Genomic DNA, 22,563 nt, shown 5'->3' with positions numbered 1-22,563 from the left:
TTCAGTTACCAGGCTGGAACAAAACCCATCAAAAGACCTGATTTATAATTCTTTATTCTATCTGGCTTGCACATGATAAAACAAAAAACCATCCCAGAAGGGTGGAATAGGTAACTTGTTTTTACAATAAACTGTGATCACTAAAAAAATAATAATAATAAAATAGAATATTTTTATTTATTTAGTTGACAGGTAGAGTTACAGACAGAGGGAGAGACAGAGAGAAGGTCTTCCTTGCATTGGTTCACTCCCCAAATGGTCGCAATAGCCGGAGCTACACTGATCCAAAGCTAGGAGCCAGGTGCTTTTTCCCAGTCTCCCATGCGGGTCCAGAAAGTCCAAGGTCTTGGGCCATCTTCTACTGCCTTCCCAGGCCACAACAGAGAGCTGGATTGGAAGTAGAGCAGCCGGGACTAGAACTGGCACCCACATGGGATGCTGGTGCCGCAGGTGGAAGATGGACCTACTGAGCCATGGCGCCATCTCTGGGTAGTAGTATTTTTAACTTTACACTGTGGGATTCTTGCTATAAGATGCCCAAGAGAAAAATGAATAAAATCAAGGCCCTCACATATTCTTCTAGGGAAAGCTGTGTTTTTCCTATTGTATTCAGGACAGCTGTACCATGTTAATCAGAAGTATTACTGCTGTTTCTCCTTTTTTTTTTTTTTTTTTTTTTGGTGATTAAGTGTGGTTCAAAGAAATGTGTATGGTGCCAAGCAAGCAATGGATGTGAAATTTAATTTTATGTGTCAACCTGATGAGGTTATGCTGTCTGTACAAACACCAATCTAGATGTTGAAGCAAAAGGTTTTTTTTAAAAATTATTTAACATTAACATTAATTTAACATATTAAAATTTAATTTAACATTAACATTTTTAAATCGTTAACATTTTAGATTGTTTGACTTCCTATTAGCAAATCAGTAGAATTTAGTAGAGTAAATTCTCTTCCATAATGAGGGTGGGCTACAATGTGGTTAACGGCCTTACGAGCAAGGACAAGTTTCCTGAAGAAGAAAGAATGCTGCCTCTATGCCACAACACAGAAACATTGCCTGAATGTCCAGACTCTGGATTCAAAACTAGGACATCAGTTCCTGATAGAATTTTTAACCTGCTGGACTGCCGTGCAAAATTCAAATGTGCCAGCCTAGATACTGAGATGAGACAATTTTTTTTTAAATCTATATATATACATCTATCTATTCATCCAACTATCTCTACATAGATATATAAGGAGATCTTCCATCTAACTGGGAAACCCTAACCACACAGTTCATTTGGCACTCTTGCACAGTGGGCATGTGCAACAGTGGTCACATTGTGATCACAGGTTCAAAACCATTCAATTCTGGACCATCTCATCAGGGAAGCCACCTAGACCAGAAGATGTTCTAAGTCAAGAATCAGGTACATCTGGAATTGGTAGTGATAATTACCTTGAAGGAAAATATACCAGTAGAATGGTAGAAATAACCCATGTGCATTTGAAAAGATCATCTTATTTTACTGCTGGACACATCATTTGTTAATTGTATTTTTCACATATTTTCCCTATTGATTTTTGGTCTGTTTTTACCATAAAGTATGATGTGCTTTACACTTTCATTATAGTTGTAGATTCATCTTTATAAAATTTTAGTTCTATAAACATTTGTCAAATTACTTGGTGCACAAATTTTAGCATTGTTTTATCATTCTGAGAAGTTGAGCCCTTTTGCCATTACAAATAGAATTCTCCATTTCGTTCTTTAATATTGTTTCTTGGCTTAGTGTATAATTTACAAATGCTTCAGATTTCTTTTGGGTTATGTTTTCATGATATATTTTCCACTCTTGATTTCAAGCTTCTGTGTTCTTATATTTAAATTATATTTCTTGTAAGAACTGTGTTTTTGGAGTTTTAAACTCTTAGATACCAATATTAGTATCTTGTTTGGGGCATTTAGTTCATTCAGACCAAACATAATTATATCCTTTATTTCTGGAAGTTTCACCTACATATGTGCCCATTTGTTTTTATAATCTTCTGCTGCTGTTCTCTGAAATTGTATCCTTTATTTTTTAAATAGTCCATACATAACTAATATACCTATATATTTTTTTATCTGCCAATTCCAATATATGAAGTCCACATGAAGTTCGTGTTTCCTTCTTGGTTTTGATTATATGTTGTGCTTTGCTATTATACATAGTCTGTTCCTATGTTTGGTGATATTTAATTGTGAAATTCTGTGATCTTGTTCATGAGAGCCATATCAGTAAACATAAGAAAGCTCATCTATCCTCTAAAGCTCAGTTTATTCATGTTTGAATTTAAGATATTTTAAAAATAATACCTATCTCTCAGATTTAAGGCTTGTTAAGACCTTGAAATAACACAATGACCTTACTGCAAAATGTTTAATATAGATAGTATTGGGAACAAAAGAAAGATTCAATACACGTTAGATTTCAGTTTAACTTTCAGAACAATATATTAGTTTACATGCTTTTTTCCTGTCTCCTCCATTACAATGTAAACTCCATGAATCATATAAGCTTTGAGATTATGTCCACTACTGTTTCCCTTCAGTGAGAAGAATGATTTTGTGTTTAGACATTCAGTGACTACTTCCTGAATAAATGGAAGAATACATACCACCAAAGTGGGTTATGTGAAATGCAGGATATTATCTATGAGTCTTTCCTGTCAAGAGTGCTGAACATAATCTTTTACATACACGGATATGCTAAAATCGAGTCTAAAAAATTACAGCAAGGGTAACCATTTAGTTAAGAAACTACTTGGTACACCTTCACCCCATATTGGAGTGCCTGGGTTCAAGTCCCAGCTCCACTTCCTGCTAATGTGCACCCCAAGAGGCAGCAGGTGCTATTCAAGTGCCTAGCACCCATGTGAGAGCCCTGCACTGAGTGCTGGGATCCTGGCTTCCATCTGGTCCAAGCCCACTAGTCACAGAAATTTGGAAGTAAACCAAAAATCCCAATCTCTCTTTCTATTTCTTTCTCACACTCTCCCCATCTCTGTCTCTCTGAATTTCACATAATTAAAAATCAATCAATAAAACTGTGAAACATTTGCTTGTATATTTGGAAGGCAGAGCATGAAAGATACAGAGAGAAAGAGATCATCCACCCACTGTTTCACTCCCCAAAATGACCCCAAGAGTTAGAGCCAGGCCAGGCCAGGCCAAAGAGCCAGGGTCCCCATTTGGGTCCCACATGGATGGCAGGGACTCAAATACTTGGGCCATTATCTGTTGCCTTTCCAGGTGCGTTAGCAGGCTGGATAGGCAGTGGGTCAGGAAAGACTTGAAGTGACACTCTAATAAAGAATAAGGGCATTGCACGCACTACAATGCCTAACCTTAGCAACTAATTCTGTGAGATGATATTTGTGGAAATTACCATAACCAGAGTTGAGCTTAAACTTTTAAGAACTAAATTAATTATTCAGAGTGTCTACAATGACTAAATGTTCAATGACTACAATATTCATTTCAGCTCAATTTACAATAACTAAGATTTGGAATCAACCCAGATGTCCATCAATTGAAGACTGGATAAAGAAATTATGGTATATAAACACTATGGAATATAACACAGTGGTAAAAAAAAATCTTGTAATTTGCAACAAAATGGATGCAACTGGAAGCCATTATATTTAGTGAAATAAGCCAGTCACAAAAAGACAAATACCATATGGGTTCGCTGATCTGTGATAACTAATACAATACTTAAAATGTAAGCCATAGGAGCGAAACTGACACTTTGAGATGCAATGGTTTTGAACATTTCTTGCCTTGACTGTCAGGGAACAATGCTTTCTTATTTGTTTTTGTTCTTTACCTTTTTTTTTTTCTCATACTAATTGGTGAACTCTCTACTTAGTGTAAGGTTATTTTATGAGTATAAAGATTAACTGAAAATTGATCTCTGCAAAAAATAATGAGAAGAACAAACAAACAAAAATACTAAGAGGGATAATGTATTAAGTTGTTCATCAACAGTCAGGGCAAGGGCTGATCAAGTCACCGTTGCTCATAGTGTTCATTTCACTTTAACAGGTTTTCTTTTTGGTGCTCGGTTAGTTGTCGCCGATCAGGGAGAACATATGATATTTGTCCCTTTGGGACTGGCTGATTTCACTCAGCATAATGTTTTCCAGATTCCTAACAGGGATCACTTTTCAGTTAAAATTTAAACACCTAAAAATAATTGTGTGTTAATTACAGAGTTCAAGTAATAGTACTAGAACAAAAAAATATATATTAGAATGGATAAAGTATTACATTGTACATCAACAGTCAGGACAAGAGCTGATCAAGTCACTGTTTCTCATAGTGTCCATTTCACTTCAACAGGTTTCCCTTTTGGTGCTCAGTTAGTTGTCGCCCATCAGGGAGAACATATGATATTTGTCCCTGTGCACTTACTCCCCATGTAGGATCTCTGTCCTTAATGTGCTGTACATTGTGATTTAATGCTATAACTAGTACTCAAACAGTATTTTTCACTTTGTGTTTCTATGTGGGTGTAAACTGTTGAAATCTTTACTTAATATATGCTAAACTCATCTTCTGTATATAAAGAGAATTGAAAATGAATCTTGATGTGAATGGAAGGGAAGAGGGAACGGGAAAGGGGAGGGTTGCAGGTGGGAGGGAAGTTATGGGGGGGAAGCCATTGTAATCCTTAAGCTGTACTTTGGAAATTTATATTCATTAAATAAAAGTTAAAAAAAAATAAAAAATAGGGCCGGCGCCGCAGCTCACTAGGCTAATCCTCCGCCTTGCGGCGCCGGCACACCGGGTTCTAGTCTCGGTCGGGGTGCCGGATTCTGTCCGGGTTGCCCGTCTTCCAGGCCAGCTCTCTGCTGTGGCCAGGGAGTGCAATGGAGGATGGCCCAAGTCCTTGGGCCCTGCACCCCATGGGAGACCAGGAGAAGCACCTGGCTCCTGCCATTGGATCAGCGCGGTGCGCCGGCCGCAGCGCGCCAACCGCGGCAGCCATTGGAGGGTGAACCAACGGCAAAAGGAAGACCTTTCTCTCTGTCTCTCTCTCTCACTGTCCACTCTGCCTGTCAAAAAAATAAATAAATAAAATAAAAAATAAAAATAAAAAAATAATGAGAAATGAAGAGGGAGGAGGAAGAAGGTGAGAATATGGATGGGAGGGAGGTGGGGAAAAAGAAACATTATGTTCCCAGATATATATATAATAAATGCATGAAGTTGTATACCTCAAACAAAATAAATAAAAATAAGAAATTTTGAAAAAGAATTAAATTATTCAGAGTGTCTACAATGGCTAAATTAATTTATAATTTCTATATATTATTTTTCTACACAATATATATATATATATATATCTAAACTGTGATTATAAGTATCAAAAGTATGATCATTTGATATTGGAAAAGATCAAGTCCAGGGCCGGTGCTGTGATGTAGCGGGTAAGGCTGCTGCCTGCAGTGCCGGCATCCCATATATGCACCGGTTTGAGTCCCGGCTGCTCCACTTCTGATCCAGCCCTCTGCTATGGCCTAGGAAAGCAGTGGAAGATGGCCCAAGTCCTTGGGCCCCTGTACCCGCATGGGGGATCCGGAGGAGGCTCCTGGCTTTGGATCAGCGCAGCTCTGGCAGTTGCGGTCTGTTGGGGAGTGAACCGGCAGATGGAGGACCTCTCTCTCTCTCTCTCTCTCTCTCTCAGCAACTCTGACTTTCAAACAAATAAATACATCTTTAAAAAAAGAAAGAAAAAGATCAAATCCAATTTATTTCCATGGTGTTTTTCTTCCTGCAGGTAAACATTTGTCACTCCTACACCACAATTCCATTTATTAAATGCAAAATAGCCTCAGGAAGACAAGTAAAATTCATGAAACAGAAACTTTTATTTGCATCTTAACAAATTGTATGTAGACTTTCAGTCTGGACACACAGTCTCCAAACAGCTGGTAACTGGAAAAATCTTCATGAAAACATTTCTGATATCATCACATTACTGTGGCATTTTTAAGTCTATGTGAAGAAAGAACAGGAAATCACTTTTCCATCAACAGCGAATGTATGCCTCACTCTTCAGCAGGTAACCTACAATGGATGTAACAGAGCAATAGCAGGGATCAGCAAATATGCCAGGTATAATGGAAGGCATCCTCTTTTCTGTTGTAATTGGTGAATCAATACTGGGTTTTTTAGGGAACGGATTTATTGGAATTATAAACTGTATTGAATGTGTCAAGAATAAGAAACTCTCTATGATTGGCTTTATTCTTATTGGCTTAGCTATTTCCAGAATTTGTATGATATTGGTATTAATTACAGATGGAATTATACAGATATTTTCTCCAGATTTGTATTTGACAAGCAACCTATTTGAATACATTGCTTATTCTTGGGTAATTATCAGTCAGACAAACACCTGGTTTGCTACCAGCCTTATCATCTTGTATTTCCTGAAGATAGCAAATTTTTCCCACTACATATTTCTCTGGTTGAAGATGAGAATCAATTGGATTTTTTCTCTTCTAATGGGATCCTTGCTTATTTCATTGTTATTTTCCTTCCCACAAATTGTGAAGATTATTAATAATCATAAGATAAATAATAGAAACACAACTTGTCAGGTCACCATAGAAAAAAATGAATTCATTATTAAGCAGGTTTTGCTCCACTTTGGAATCATTATACTCTTTCTAACCACTCTAATTATGTGTTTCTTGGTTGTCATTTCCCTTTGGAAACACAAAAAGAAGATGCAATTGAATGTTTTTGGACTCAGAGATCCCAACACAGAGGCTCATGTGAAAGCAATGAAAGTTTTGATATCTTTCATCATTCTCTTTATCTTGCACTTTATAGGCATTGCCATTGAAATTACATTTTTCACTGTGCCAGAAAACAAAGTGCTGCTTATTTTGGGTTTGGCAACCGCAGTCATCTATCCCTGGGGTCATTCATTTATCCTGATTTTAGCAAATAGTAAGCTAAAACAAGCTTCTTTGAGAGTACTGCATCAATTAAAGTTCTGTGAGAAATGAAAAAACCTCAGAGCCAACTAGACAGATTTACAGAGAAATAGATGTTCTAGGAGAGAAACTCAGTAAAAAAATTCTTCAAGATCTGTTTCACCTGCACTACATTTCACCTGCACTACATGCGCTTTTAACTGTGTTGCTGAACATCATTTAAATCTTCCAAAATCACATTCACTGAATCTCAACAAATCTGGCTCTTCAAGTAGATTTTAATCCCATGTGCAAACACAATGGCTCAACTTCTTGATCCTGCAACTTCTTCCACATAATTTCCAGAGGAAAATCTTCAGCTTAGACACTATTCACTATAAAGATTATGATGGATAGAGAAATCATCCAAAGTAAGACCTTTTATTTTATCATAGCTGGCTTCCCTGAAATATCGACACCAGCTCCCCATGAAGATCCAAAAGGAAAAAGAACCATGATGTACCCTGACACTTAGAATGTGAAAGTGAGGGATGGACAGACAGGGGCGCTTCTTTTGTGTGTAAATTTTTAATTCTATAAGATTACTTTTACTTTCACTGTTTAAATGCTAATGTCTTTTTGTTTGTTTATTCTGACTTATGATACACTATGGAGTACTATTCAGCTGTAAAAAATGGAATCTTGTCTTTTGCAATAAAAAGGATGCAACTGGAAGTCATTATACTTAGTGAAATAGCAGACAGATATCATATGTTTTCTCTGATCTGAGGTAACTAATAAAGTTCCTAAAATGCAATGTATTGGAGTGAAATTGACATTTTGAGAGTCAGTGATTGTTTTCAGCCCTTTTCTCTACTGTTGAGGAACAGTGTTTTTTCTTCATACTATTTTTTGAACTCTCTGCTTAGTGTAGGGTTAGGTTAATCTTATGAGTATAAAGTAAACTGAAAATAGATCTTCATAAAAATTAAAAGTGGGAATAGGAGATGGAGGAGGAAGAAGGGTTGGAGCATGGGCAGAAAGGAGGGTATGGTGGGAAACATCACTGTGTTCCTAAGTCTGTATATATGAAATGCATGAAACTTGTATCCATTAAATAAAATTTAAAAAACAAACAGCTTTTCTTCTGGAAGTTCTTTGAATAATTTTTTTTTATTTAGTAACCTCTGTCTTAACATAAACTATCCTTATTTCAGGTATCATCCAGTTTTGACAATTTTGCTACAAACATTAGAATTCCATTCTTTTTATAGTTGAATAATATTCCATTATATAGATCTCTAAGTTAAAACATCAAACAACTTGGAGAAAAGGAAAAAAAGAGATTGTTACCAGACTTCTCAACAATATTTATCAACAACAATAAAAACAATAGAGCAATAGCAACCAAAGCCTGTGAGTCATTCTTTTTTTACATCCATTGATGAATGGATGGTATTTTCAAAATGCAAGAATTTAGTTGCAATACTGTATTCATATGCCTTCCATGAATAGGGATTGACTTCATCCAAGCAGTAGATGGTTGGGGGATATTGCCAAAAAGAATTATGGCTGAGTTGAATACATTGAACCAGAAACATAGAAATAAAACCAAGGAAGGAGAGCTGATTAATGTTTGCAATAAAAAGAGGAAATTTGGGCAGGAGTTATGGTGCCACAAGTTAAGCTGAAGTAGGAGGCTCCTGCAGCCCATATCAGAGTGCCTGCTCCTCCGCGCTTCTGATCTAGCATCCTGCTAGTGTACCTAGAAGGCAATAGATTGATGACTCAAGTGTTTGTGTTCTTGCCACCCACATGGGAGACCCAGTTGAAGTTCCAGGCTCCTGGCTTTGGGCCTGGCCCAACCCTGTCTGCCTGTTGGGTCCATTTAGGGAGTAAACCAGCAGATGGAAGATTCTCTCTCTCTCTCTCTCTCTCTCTCTCCTCTTCCTCCTTTCCTTTCAAGTAAATAAAATAAATCTTAATGAGAAGAGAAAGGTAATATTTCATATAGAATGATGACAGGCAATTCCAAGCTGCTGTGTGTTCTCTGAGGAAGTAGAGGGAGAATGAAATGAAATTTACTTTAAGAAGTAAGTAAATAACATATCCCCAGGTTCAGATCCAGTGGGATGAGGACTGTGACAAAGAAAACCAGCCGCAGGGGAAGCATGTCCTCAGAGGAGTCAGGGTTTCCTCATAGGATATTAACATGAAGGGGTCCATGGATAGAACTGAGGGAATCAATGAATGTGAATGGGCAAAAAAAAATATTTTTATTATTAATCTTTCACTTAAATCCAGCATGTCTTTAGTTTTGAATGTAGGTATCACAGTAACTTTGGAAGTACCTGTAAATTTGTCACTTTTGGAAATCACGAATTGCTTTTATAGATACCACATATAATCGTTTACCTTCATTTCTGCTCTTTCTGACCGATATTGTCACGTCAATTAAGAAGTCCATAAATTGGTATATCACAGTTAAATATACTTTAATATATCTTTATTTCATATACCACCTTTATTTCACACACATAAAAAAATTATTCTGAGATCATAGTACATGCTAGACTGCTAAAGCAGTCCATTATTCAAAAAAGTTTGACACCCCTTCCAAGTTCAAACACAGGAAGAGAAAATGAGTTGTTAGAGAGATAAATGAGAATACAAGGTGTTTACCAATTATGTACTACGAATGTCAATGGATATGGTGAAGGGTTTGGAGTGGCGTGGGAGGTTAAGTCAGTCATTCTTGAATTGTATTCTGTCAGTAAGTGGGAACAGCAAAACATCATCATTCTGTTCTTGAATTACACATTTGAAAAGTACAGTCTCTTGTCCGACTTGACAGCTATAACCAGTGGCATACTTGAAAGGGAAATGTCAGTAAAATATAAGGTTCTTAAGAATATTGATAGTTCAGCAAGGAAATAAAAATGAAACCTAAGAAACGTTTGCAGCCAACAGCGTGGCTTAGCAGGTAAAGCCACTGCCTGCAGTTCTGGCATCCTACTTAGGCACCAGTTCGAGTCCTGGCTACTCCACTTTTGATACAGCTCCCTGTTAATGCACTTGAGAAAGCAGCAGCAAATGACCCAGGTACTTGGGCCCTTGCACCCCCCTGGAAGACCTAGATGAAGCTCTCAGCTCCTGGCTTCAGCCTGGTCCAGGCCTAGCATATGTGGCCATTTGGAGAGTGAACCAGTGGATGGAAGATTTCTCTCTGTGTGTCTACCTCTGCCTCTCTATAACCATGCCTTTCAAATAAATAAATCTTAAAAAAAAATAAGGAAAGAATCAAAACTCATATAGAAGCATGATACAACCTCCAAGTCTTACTCAAGTTTTACTTGATAGTGTGATTCTAGCCACTTACCTCTTCCAAAAAAAAAAAAAATCTACAAGATGAATTCATTTCTTTATTTTCTCTGAAAGTCTTATATAGTCTTAACAGATGACACATTATCTCATAAAATTTCTAATATTATTTTGTTTGTTTAATAAGTAATACTTAACATCACTTTAAAAATAAAATGTCTAGTTCAAGTGTTTGACAAAGTAGTTAAGATACATGGGTCCCACAACAGAGTACCTGGGTTTCATGTCTTACTCTGGTTTCCTACTAATGCACAACCCGGGCCCTGGAAGGCAGTGCTGATGGCTCAAGCACTTGGACCCCTGTGATCAAGGTGGGAAACAGAGATTGAGTTCCCAACTCCCAGGTTGACCCCCAGATTAAACAGCATGGATATTTGGGAAGTGAACCAGTGGATGGGTGATCTCTCTCTCTCTCTCTCTCTCTCTCTCCCCTCTCTCCCTCTCTCCCTCTCTCCTTCTTTGAATCTCTTCCTCCCTCCCTTATGTTGTGCTTCTCTCCCTCCCTCTCAAGTAAATATTTTTTTAATTTCTGGAAACTGTGTGTTGCCAGGTACTTTACTTGCTTATATTATTTTCCAGATGTCACATTATGACCAATGACATGTTCCAATATGTCCCCACAAAATAAAATGTGTTTCTTTCCAGTATGTGCTACTATATGACCTGTTGCAATTTGTAAATGAGGGAGAAGGCAGACTATGACCCATGGCCAAATCCAGTCTATGACTGAATTCATATATGAGGTTTTATTGGGAACTCCCCCAATATTCTTAGCTGTAAATATTCTTAGCTGTAAATATTCTTAGCTGTAAATATATATATATATATACATTTATATATATATATATATATATATATATGTAGCAAGAGATGTAAGAAAATCCAATGCATGCATTTTCATTATGCAGTTCAGATTAGACAGACTTGGATATCTACCAGGCTTTTCAATTCCAAAAAAAAAAATCACATTCTAGCTCTTTCTTTACCTTTCCTACAGCACAAGCTGATATAGTCCCTTTCTCTACAATGAAAATTAATCAATACCTTGATTGTTTTTTTCTGTGAACTCGGGCTACCTTCAAGTACAAAGCAGAGAACTTCTAAAATACCCTGAAATCTTAAGAGTACTGTGTATTCTATTTACCAACAGAATTACAACTCAGTGTCCATCTTTCCCTACTTCCTTTCAGGCTTACCTCCTTTTATTTTTAAAGAAATCTGCTCATGAAAATTTCCCCTTGCTACCTAGATATTAAATAAAATTGTGTTTACATGTGATTTCTAAAGAATTATTTTAAACATCTTTTTTCAACCAAAATGTCATATAAACCATACTTTGATTAGGCAAAGTAAATACATTTACAGATTACAGTGATAATATAAATCTGTATTTTTGTCTTATCTTAGAAGCCAACACAAATGAAAGAGGAAAAGAAAAATATGAGTAAAACCAAAAACATTTAGAATACATTGACTTTAAAATAAAATGGGAGTTGCCAAAAGTAATTTCCATTAGACAAAAATTGTGTGGGAGAGATTATAAAAAAAGAAGATGAAGGAAAAAAGCAGCCCAGAGATTGACAAGAAAGCTACAATCTGAACAGTGACAGCAGAAATACTCATCTTGAGTCTGAGGAATGCAGCTGAAATGCAAAAATTATTTCTCTTATTTGCAACAGGGCTTGCAAGAAATGGTGAGCAAACTCTCTTAATGCCCATTTGGTTAATGGTAATGGAGATATTGAAAACATCATTTAAATCAACTCTATTTGTAGGACCAGTCTGTCTCTGAAGAAGCAGAAAAAAAAAATGAGCTTTTGCATTTACATCATGAAAATTATAGAGAAAGCATGCAAATAGCTATTCCAAGTTCATGCAACCCATTCAGGGATTAATAGCATCATAGCACTACATAAAGATAAATATGAAATAAGGAGGAGGAAATTAGTTTAAAAATTGTGACATTAACAGATGTCAGACACTCTCAAATGCCATAAAAATATTATTTGATGTCATTTCACTACAATAAAGTTCTCATTTTTAAAATTTTCAATAAAATAAAGTATAATACAATAATTTTACTTCTAACAAAAATCATCCTTTAGATACAAAGCTTTTATATAAAAAATTTAAGAAATGCAAGCACTCATAAGCTTTTCTTAATGAAATTATTTTGAACTATATTTCTACACAAGATGGTTAAAAATTTATACTGGGAGATCTCTTAAATATATCTGGCTATAAAACTAATACTGAGCAAATGTGAAGCAGAAGTTGATAAAGCTAAATATATAGTTTAAAGAACCAGAGTATGTGCAAACGATACAACTGACAAAAGCTGTAAGAAGACAGAAATAAAGCGAAAGTTAGAGTTGTTTACTGGTTGTACAATCCATAAAGGTTGGAGCCAAAGGATGTCATTTAATCTTGACAAATCAAGTAATAGAGATTTTTGTGTGTGTGTGTGTGCATGTATACATTTGCCAAAATCTTAAGAAAGATCATCCTTTTAAGAAAATCAGGTAGTAGAAGAGAATGAGATGAACAAAGGGGAAATATTACAATGTGTGTCAATACTGATAGAAGAAAATAGATACACACCAAAGTCACAAAGGCAATAAGATATTTTATAAAGTCATAATTATACACACCTGAACAAAATCATAAACTGTGTGAAGTATCAGAGTAGCTATAATACAAACATATTAATTTCCTATAATAATCAAATATTGATTATAAAGTATTAACAAGATAAAAAAAGATATGTGTGCCTAAAAGCCACAATTCACAATGAAGGTACAAAGAATTGTGAATATTTATGTACCAAAGAACACAGCAGCACCTTTCACAAAATAGAAAGCCCAGATGATGCAAAGACAAATGAGATGTTGCACTGGTCAAGACTTATTTAGGAAAACGAAAGCCACTATCTCAAATTAGGGATTTATATAACACATGAAAAAGCTGACAGAATATCTGGCAGTCCCTGTACAACATCCAGAGCCTGCCCCTGAAGGTCTCACTGCACAGTGTATATATACTTCAAAACTTCATGTTGTACACAATTGATGTACGCACTATCATTTTAGGAGAAAAATTAAGTCAAAAATATTTACAGCAGCAAATGAGAAAGATTGTGCAAATCTAAGACATCAGATCCATTCCCATTTGCATCTTGCAGCATTTCGACCATCATCACACAAAAAGCAACTTGCTAGCCTCAATCAATAAAGTCTTTGAGCAACTCCAGCCCAGGAAACAACTGATTATCATCGTAACCTGAAGTGTAGCTGACAACAAGAAAAGATAAAGACACTTGCGGCAGGATCCAAGTGACAGACTTTCACACTGTTCTTCATTGATCCGCTCAAAGTCAATTCATCATTGTTGACATTCAAACTCTGACCTCTGCTAACATGCTATGGACAATAGAAGCACTGTATGTAATTTTGATTGCTGGTGAATTGACTATAGGGATTTTGGGAAATGGATTCATTGTACTGGTTAACTGTGTGGACTGGCTCACAAAGAGAGCTATCTCCTTGGTTGACATCATCCTGATGAGCTTGGCGATCTCCAGAATCTGTTTGCTGTGTGTTATATCTGCAGATGGCTTTGTTATGGCACTCTTTCCAGATATACATGACAGTGGTGAGCTAACAAGAATTTTGGATGCTGTCTGGACACTGGCCAATAATTTGAGTGTCTGGTTTACTTGTTGCCTCAGCATCTTCTATTTACTCAAGATAGCGAATATATCTCACCCATGTTTCCTCTGGCTGAAGCTAAAGATCAACAAGGTGATCCTTGGAATTCTTCTCGGGTCCTCTCTCGTCTCCTTAGTTATTAGTGTTTCAATGAATGATGATATGTGGTGCCAGTTCTTAAAGACCATTCATGAAGGAAACATAACTTGTCAATTCAAAGTGAGTAAAATCCCAAATGCTCTCAAACAGATTACTTCAAACCTGGGAGCTATGGTTCCTTTTACTCTTTGCCTGATCTCATTTTTCTTGCTACTTTCCTCACTGTTTAGACACACCAAGCAGATGAAACTTCATGCCACAGGGACCAGAGACCCCAGCACACAGGTCCACATGAAGGCTATAAAGGCAGTGGTCATCTTTCTACTCCTCCTCATTTTGTACTATGCAATCTTTCTTGTAATGACATCTAGCTTACTGATCCCACAGGGAAAATTAGTTGTGATGATTGGTGGTGTAATAGCTCTCATTTTCCCAACAAGCCATTCATTCATCCTGATAATGGGAAACAGCAAGTTGAGGGAAGCTTTCCTGAAGGTGTTAAGGTCTGTGAAGCGTTTCCACAAAGGAGGGAAGCCCCTTTGTTCCATAGAGAGAGTATCCTAACACAAAGAGAAAAATGCAAGCTAAAGATTTTCTCCCTTCTCCTAAGGGTTTGCATTCATTGCCTCTTATGTGCTATCAGAAATCAACATCTATCATTCTAAAGATTCCCTTTTTGTTCCTTCACATTTCTGTGTTGTTTAATTTTTAAAAGCTGTTAGCACTGAATCACATTTATTTTCATTGTCTTCGTGGGGGAAATGAATCTTTTTTTTTTTTTTTTTTTGACAGGCAGAGTTGATAGAGAGAGAGAGACAGAGAGAAAGGTCTTCCTTTTGGCCGTTGGTTCACCCTCCAATGGCCGCTGCGGCTGGCGCATCGCGCTGATCCGAAGCCAGGAGCCAGGTGCTTCTCCTGGTCTCCCATGCGGGTGCAGGGCCCAAGCACTTTGGGCCATCCTCCACTGCCTTCCCGGGCCATAGCAGAGAGCTGGCCTGGAAGAGGGGCAACCGGGATAGAATCCGGCGCCCCAACCGGGACTAGAACCCAGTGTGCCGGCGCCGCAAGGTGGAGGATTAGCCTGTTAAGCCACGGCGCCGGCCTAGGGGGAAATGAATCTTAAACTCTGCGCTCACATTTCATGTCAGTGACTAACTGCAAAGACGTTCTGATCCTTTCTGTCACGTACAGGCAAAGGCCTTGAACATGCGGAAAATTTTCAGGAAAACAGGGTATATAGAGAGAAGATATCAGACTATATCAGTCCTTCCTATAGTAACAAGCAGGTAAAAATCCATTTTTTTTTAACTGAAGGCCAGTCCTTATTTTCAATGCCCTCTCTACTTCATTCTAAAAAATTGTACTGATGAAGAGTGGAGAAAACAGTCTTAGTGAGATTCTAGGATGATAGGTGGAGAGGAGTAAGTTCAAGAGAGCTATTATACTGCATGTGACTATTAAAACAAGTATGGCAAAACAAGTATGATATCAAGAATGAAGTTTTGATCAATAAAAGGGATCAGTACAATGAGGAATGTGTGTACCAGAACCATGAGAAAGTGGAGAGTCCAGAGGTCAGGTTGTTTTATAAGAAACCATAGCTGGAAATAGTAACTTCAGAAGGCAATGCACCAAAAGTCTTTGGAATGTTTTCTCTACCCAGACAACTCTTGAATTCATTTGACACATTTCCCCTTAATGTTATTTTCTTTTTGATTTTATTTCAGTAATATTTTATAGACAACCAAGTTCTTTCAAATTATTACTTTCAAACTTTCCTATTACACATTAAATATATATGTGTGTGAAAGAAATAGGAGAAATACTACATGTGTTGTTTACATTGTAGAACTATTTAAATGCTAGAAAAAGAATCCTAGTTTACTGTGAAAAATTTTATCTACATTTAAGTGCATTGTGGACTAAGTCATGTTTCATACACATTAAGAAAGAATAAATCTAGTTTAATACTAGAGGTAGTTTCATTCCCTAGAAATAGTATTGGTTGGAAAAAAAACATTATACTTTGTATGATGGCCCTATCTAAAGTAATTACTGTAATGTGCACCTTGAGATCATAAGTCATACGAAGAAATTGACTGGAAATAGAAGAATATAAAGTGTAAATGTCTGTAATTTTACATGAAAGTGTAATCCAAAGGACAAAGTTTGGGAAGTGACTTGTCATAAAGGTATTTTATAAAGCAAAACACAGCAATCTTTATCAGGTATCTTTCACCTCTAATAAATAACTACACAGACAGCAATTCCTAGTAGCTAATGGCATCTGCCTGTCTATCACTTATAGTTAGACTTGTGTAATATCTTTTTTAAATTAACTTTAAATTAAGACAAATGTTTTTAACCTCTGACTGAATATTAACTTTGCAATCTAATTGAACTGGTCTTTTCTAAAATGAAAATCCACTTTCACCTAGGAGACCTGACTTATATGCAGTTTATAAGTGATGAAAATGAATTTTTATTAAATACTCATGATTTTGTTTGCCTTTTCTGACTCCCTATTCAAAACTCAATTTGACAAGTCCATATATGCAGAACTTAAAGCAATAAGCCAAATGCAAATTCATGAAATAAAATCTCTTTAAATTTGCATGAGAGCAGTTCCAATGAAATATGTCCATTACCACTCACAAAAGGATAATAATTATCATTGTCCCAGGCTACAAATAACTGGTTCAGCTTTTGTTTAGAGCAATCAGTTGGTTTAGTTTTCACGAATGTAGAAATAGTCCTATTTACACAGGAGAGCTGGGAATTTCTGAAATTATTTCAAAGTTAATATAATGATAGAACACATTATTGCATAATCTGAAGAGTTTATTTATAATACTCCAACAGGTCAATTGTAAATGAGACATCTGCGGCTGTATTTGAGATCAGGGTGTTCTCTGTGATCTTATTCAGTACTGAAGACATCTGTGTGATCATAACTGGAAAACTCATAATAGGAATATTGGAGAAGGGACATATTGCACTGCTCAGCTGGACTGACTGCATAAAGAACAAAAAGTCTCATCCATTGAATATATCTTCATCAGTTTAGCTATCCGCAGAATTTGTTTTGTTCTTGGTACATGGCATTTTAATGGTGCTGTACCCAGATATCGCTGAAAGTAATAAACTGAGGGTAGTCATTTTTAGCTTCTGATTACTTAAATTTGCAGTTGGCCATTTGCCTTAATGTCTTATATTAATTACCTGAAGAGATCCAATTTCTCCCACTCACTTCTTATCTAGCTGAAGTAGAGAATTGACAGAGTAATTCACATCTTGTTGACGTGCTTTGCCATCTCCTTATTGGTCAGTCCTACACTTGCAACAGAAGTGAGCTGTGGTAATGGGTTTCATAAAATTGCAAACCACAAAGGAAATGCCAATGAAATGTTCTTCTTGAGTGAAATTCAATATTTTGACCCACTGAATCATTTTTAAGCTATTTGTGATTGTTTCATTTACTGCTTTACTGATCTCATTTTCTTTTTTTAGTAATGTCCCTATGGAAACATTTTAAAGCCTGTGAAATTCAATGCTATAGGCTCTAGAGTTGCCAGCTGGAAGCCCATGTGAAAGCCATGAAAATTGTGTCTTTGTTTCTGTCCTTCCTGTTTGTGTATTAACGTGGTTTCTCTTTGGGGGAGCATTAGTGTCTCCAGTGAGAACAAAAGTTAGCTATGATATTGGGAAAGCTTGTAATAATTCACTATCCTTTGGGTCAACTCACTTATTTTAATTATTGGAAATAATAAACTGTACAGGCATCTTTGAGAATGCTAAAATGTAGAAAATAGTCTATGTGAGGGCCAGTGCTGTGACGCAGTGTGTTAATGCTCTGGCCTGAAGTGCCAGTGTCCCATATGGGCGCCAGTTAGAGACCCAGCTGCTCCACTTCCGATCCAGCTCTCTACTGTGGCCTGGGAAAGCAACAGAAGATGGCCCAAGTCCTTGGGCTCCTGCACCCGCGTGGGAGACCCAGAAGAAGCTCCTGGCTCCTGGCTTGGATTGACGCAGCTCCAGCCGTTGCAGCCAATTGGGGAGTGAACCATCAGATGGAAGACCTTTCTCTCTCTCTCTCTCTCTCTGCCTCTCCTCTTTCTGTGTAACTCTGACTTTCAAATAAATAAATAAATCTTAAAAAAAAAAAAAAAAGGAAATAGTCTATGTGATGTAAAATCTTAGTTCTGAAAATGGATTCTAAAAAAAAAAGATCTCATTTTCAAACAAAATGTTGTTTTTGTATCATTGTCATTTATGTCCATTTTGCATTCATTATGGGTACATATTTCTGTTATCCTGGCCTATAAGCAAACCAATGAATACATCCCTCATGTCTCCTCACAACCGAGACATTCTTACCCTTACCCTACTTTTCCTCAAAGAATTTCAGAGCTCTTGCTTTCTGACTGCAAATGTTAGGCATGAATTGCCTCCTTAGAATTGTTAGGATTTTAATTTGGCGTAGGTTAAGCTGCCCCTGGGCTACCCTTACTGGTTTCTGTCATACAATGGCAAGAAGTGCCCTTAACTGTGCAGCATTCAGGGCGCTAGCATGTCACTGCCACTCAGCTTATTGACCAGGAACTCAGATCTTCCTTGCCCTGTTCTGTTTCAGTTCCCCTGATGCTTCAGGTGCTCTCCCAGATCTCCCTGGTCAATCTAGTTTGGTGCTTTCTATCTATTTTCCCTGGAATTATGTTGTCTCTCAGAGAATTTCAGACAACACCTGGGTGGGAATAGGACCCACTTAAGTCTCTCCCTCTAAGGAGTTTTCCTAAAGGTCTTCACAATCTGGAAAAAACAATGGGAATAACTAATAGCAGCCTGCTTCATTCAGGTTCCTTTCTTTAACAGGCCTTGTAAGTGTTTTCACCCAGGATTTAAGAAAAGAAATTAATTGGGAGAAATTAGAGTATACTATGGAATAACCTGTCACATACTGTTACTAAAATGGCAAGTCACACTCATAACATACAGAGTAATTAATAAAAAGCAAAAGAAAAGAATTAAGAGCCACCAATAAAATTTGGTCCTGCTGTGAACATGAAATCTCTCCTCTTTAGAATATCATGGAATTAGGCCAGCGCCACAGCTCACTAGGCTAATCCTCCACCTGCAGCACCAGAACCCTGGGTTCTAGACCCAGTTGGGGCGCCAGATTCTGTCCCGGTTGCTCCTCTTCCAGTCCAGCTCTCTGCTGTGGCCCGGGAAGGCAGTGGAGGATGGCCCAAGTCCTTGGGCCCTGCACCCGCCTGGGAGACCAGGGGGAAGCACCTGGCTTCTGGCTTCGGATCAGCGTGGCGCGCTGGCCGCAGCATGCCGGCCGTGGCGGCCATTTGGGGGGTGAACCAATGGAAGGAAGACCTTTCTCTCTGTCTCTCTCTCTCTCTCTCTCTGTCTAACTCTGCCTGTCAAAAGAAGAAGAAGAAGAAGAAGAAGAAGAAGAAGAAGAAGAAGAAGAAGAAGAAGAAGAAGAAGAAGAAGAAGAATATTATGGAATTAGTGGATCTGGAATGCCTAGGGTCATATCAGTTCTAATCTCTCCACATTTCTGCTTTCACTGCCACTATTTTCTGTTTATTTCTAGTCTAATTGAATCTACTAATACATTTTATTATAATAACATACTACACCTGAAATTGTATTTTTGTTTGCTGTTATGTAAAATTCATTGTGTGAAACACTGATGTTTACCGTCCTAAATATATAAAATCCATCAGTTATATTTCTAATTGTCTAGCTATTTAAGTTGCTATTTGTTCTATTACACAGGAGAATTCATATGCTTTTGATGAAATATGATGTTAATATATTCTACAAAGTACCTGAAATTCTGTGCTGGGATGAACTTTTTATTTTTATGCAGGTTTATCTGAAATAAATATTTTATAGGGGTAGTATTCCTGGAAGGGTCTCACCCTAATAGTCTGGAGTGTTTTCTTCCATGTTTCATTTTCTGTCTTTCCAATGTTTCAAGTATCTCCAGTGATCACAGTAAGTAGGGTTTCAAGGTAGTAGGCTTGTGACAAACTGCTCTCTAGAGAATTTTTTTAGACTATACTTAACCTACTTAACATAACTTTCAGTCTTCTTCAACATGCACAAAATTACACTTATTTTCTAACACAAAACAAAAGGTCCTCTAAAAATCACATAGGCAAAAACAAGTTACTATAAACTTATTTATCGGAGTATACATGAAATAGAAATTTTGTGTTGTGGTCAATGATCTTTTCCAAGATCAGAGGAAAGCACATAGCCTCAGAACATGGCTACATCATCACACAGTTTGCTCAAAATTCATAGCTACATCTTGAGAATGAAAAATCTGTCCTTTAAGGAAAGATGTGAGAAGATATGCATTTCCAAGGAGGTCTGAGTACACAAGATTATTCCATTTAAATAGTATACAGTAAAATGCTTCTCAGTAACTCAAAATTGGAAAAAGCCAGTTCAAACCAAGAAATAGTTTGTTAGCCTAAAAAGAAGTGATAAATTTAATCCACAATCTTCTATTAGGAGGAAGAGTTGGGGGTCTACAGATTCTGGTGCAATTTGATGAGGGGGAAGAAAGAGAATGGAATAAAGTATTTTATGCACTCATTTCTGTTATATAAAACTACTTTTGAGAAAAATCTTATTTTTCACAGACTTTATTGAGGCATTATTTATATACAAAGAACTGCACATGTTCAGTGTACAGTTTGCTGAGTTTGGACATACATAAATACCGAGGATGCCATCACAATTATCCTGAAGTGTCCTTGAAAACATTTTAAATAAAAGGGACAAATATAAAGGTAATTAATAGTCCTTTCTAAAAAAAAAAAAAAAAAAAAAAAAAAAAAAAACATAGCTCCTTCATCATAGTTCAGAAAAAAACTGCAGGACCATGAAATGGAATTGCCCCAATTTGCATTTTTGCAAACAGTAGCTCAGCCTAATAAACCGTATGTGGAAAAGTACAACCTGCTGAGAATGTAAATGGCCGTACAGTGGCCAGAGCAAGGATCACAACCACATGGTTTGTCAAGGGTGATTAGAATTTAATGAAGACAGCTACCATCTTCAGCTATCATTCCATTCTCCATCACAAGACAGACTACAACAAAAGAGGTAATGAATACTTTAATGCTTATAGCAGCTGGAGAGTTTTCAGTGGGGATCTTGGGAAACACATTTATTGGATTGGTGAACTGCATGGACTGGGTCAAGAGCAGGAAGATTGCCTCCATTGATTTAATCCTCACGAGTCTGGCCATATCCAGATTTTGGCTGTTGTGTGTGATACTCTTAGATTGCTTTATGTTGGTGCTGTATCCAGATGTCTATGCCACTGGTAAAGAAATGAGAATTATTGACTTCTTCTGGACCCTAACTAACCATTTAAATGTTTGGTTTGCCACATGCCTCAGCATTTTCTATTTCCTCAAGATAGCTAATTTCTTCCACCCCCTTTTTCTCTGGATGAAGTGGAGAATTGACAGAATGATTCCCGGGATTCTCCTGGGGTGTGTGGCCCTCTCTGTGTTTATTAGCCTTCCAGTCACTGAGAATTTGAATGATGACTTCAGGCGTTGTGTCAAGACAAAGAGGAAAACAAACATAACATTGAGATGCAGAGTACAAAAAGCTGGATATGCTTCTACTAAGATCTATCTCAACCTGTTGACGCTGCTCCCCTTCTCTGCATCCCTGATCTCATTTCTCCTCTTGATCCTCTCTCTGTGGAGACACACCAGAAAGATGCAGCTCAATTCCACAGGATATAGAGACCCCAGCACTGAAGCCCACATGGGAGCCATGAAAGCAGTCATCTCCTTCCTCTTCCTCTTCGTTACCTACTATTTGGCCTTTCTCATTGCCACCTCCAGCTACTTTCTGCCAGAGACTGAGTTAGCTGTGATTTGGGGTGAGTTGATAGCTCTAATCTATCCCTCAAGCCATTCATTTATCTTAATCCTGGGGAACAAAAAACTAAGACAAGCATCTGTAAGGTTGCTTTGGAAAGTAAAGTGTACTCTAAAATGAAGAAAAGTCTAACAACATAAATCATCTGAAGAGAAGCTATTTTCTATAAGAGAAGAAGATAAGATTTTTCTTAATTATCTTCAGTTCTTGCATTGACATTGCTTTTGTGTGGTTACTTTTCAAACTTATTTAGTATACTTGTAACTGTAACCTAGATAATCTCATATAGAGCTAACTTTGCATCTCTCCATCTTTATCTATCTATTTATCTGTCTATCTTGTTTTCTTCACTTGGTATTTTTGCAAAGCATGCTTCAGAATAAATAGAAATTAATATCCTAATGCTAACTGTGAGCAGAAAGGACATTTTCATGGTTAATTCTAAATCATTTCTCTGCATGCAAAATTGTTGAACTAATTCTGAACAT

The 22,563-nt window shown here is 37.1% G+C and overlaps 3 protein-coding genes across 3 annotated transcripts; all 3 read left to right on the top strand.

Moving 5' to 3' along the window:
* The first annotated feature begins 6,143 nt into the window (after positions 1-6,143).
* On the top strand, positions 6,144-7,052 carry TAS2R10 (taste 2 receptor member 10). Its single transcript, XM_062195490.1, has one exon. The coding sequence runs from the start codon at positions 6,144-6,146 to the stop codon at positions 7,050-7,052; it is 909 nt and encodes a 302-aa protein (XP_062051474.1).
* A 6,704-nt stretch (positions 7,053-13,756) lies between these two features.
* Positions 13,757-14,710, top strand: LOC133762177 (taste receptor type 2 member 9-like). Its single transcript, XM_062195214.1, has one exon. The coding sequence runs from the start codon at positions 13,757-13,759 to the stop codon at positions 14,708-14,710; it is 954 nt and encodes a 317-aa protein (XP_062051198.1).
* A 642-nt stretch (positions 14,711-15,352) lies between these two features.
* On the top strand, positions 15,353-22,195 carry LOC133762176 (taste receptor type 2 member 7-like). Its single transcript, XM_062195213.1, has 2 exons — positions 15,353-15,432; positions 21,262-22,195. The coding sequence occupies exons 1-2, from the start codon at positions 15,353-15,355 to the stop codon at positions 22,193-22,195; spliced, it is 1,014 nt and encodes a 337-aa protein (XP_062051197.1).
* The last annotated feature ends 368 nt before the right edge of the window (positions 22,196-22,563 follow it).

This window comes from Lepus europaeus, chromosome 6, assembly GCF_033115175.1.
Source record: "Lepus europaeus isolate LE1 chromosome 6, mLepTim1.pri, whole genome shotgun sequence".
NCBI lineage: Eukaryota > Metazoa > Chordata > Mammalia > Lagomorpha > Leporidae > Lepus > Lepus europaeus.
Note: the sequence above shows the minus strand (reverse complement) of the source record. Positions and strands in the feature narration are given on the sequence as shown.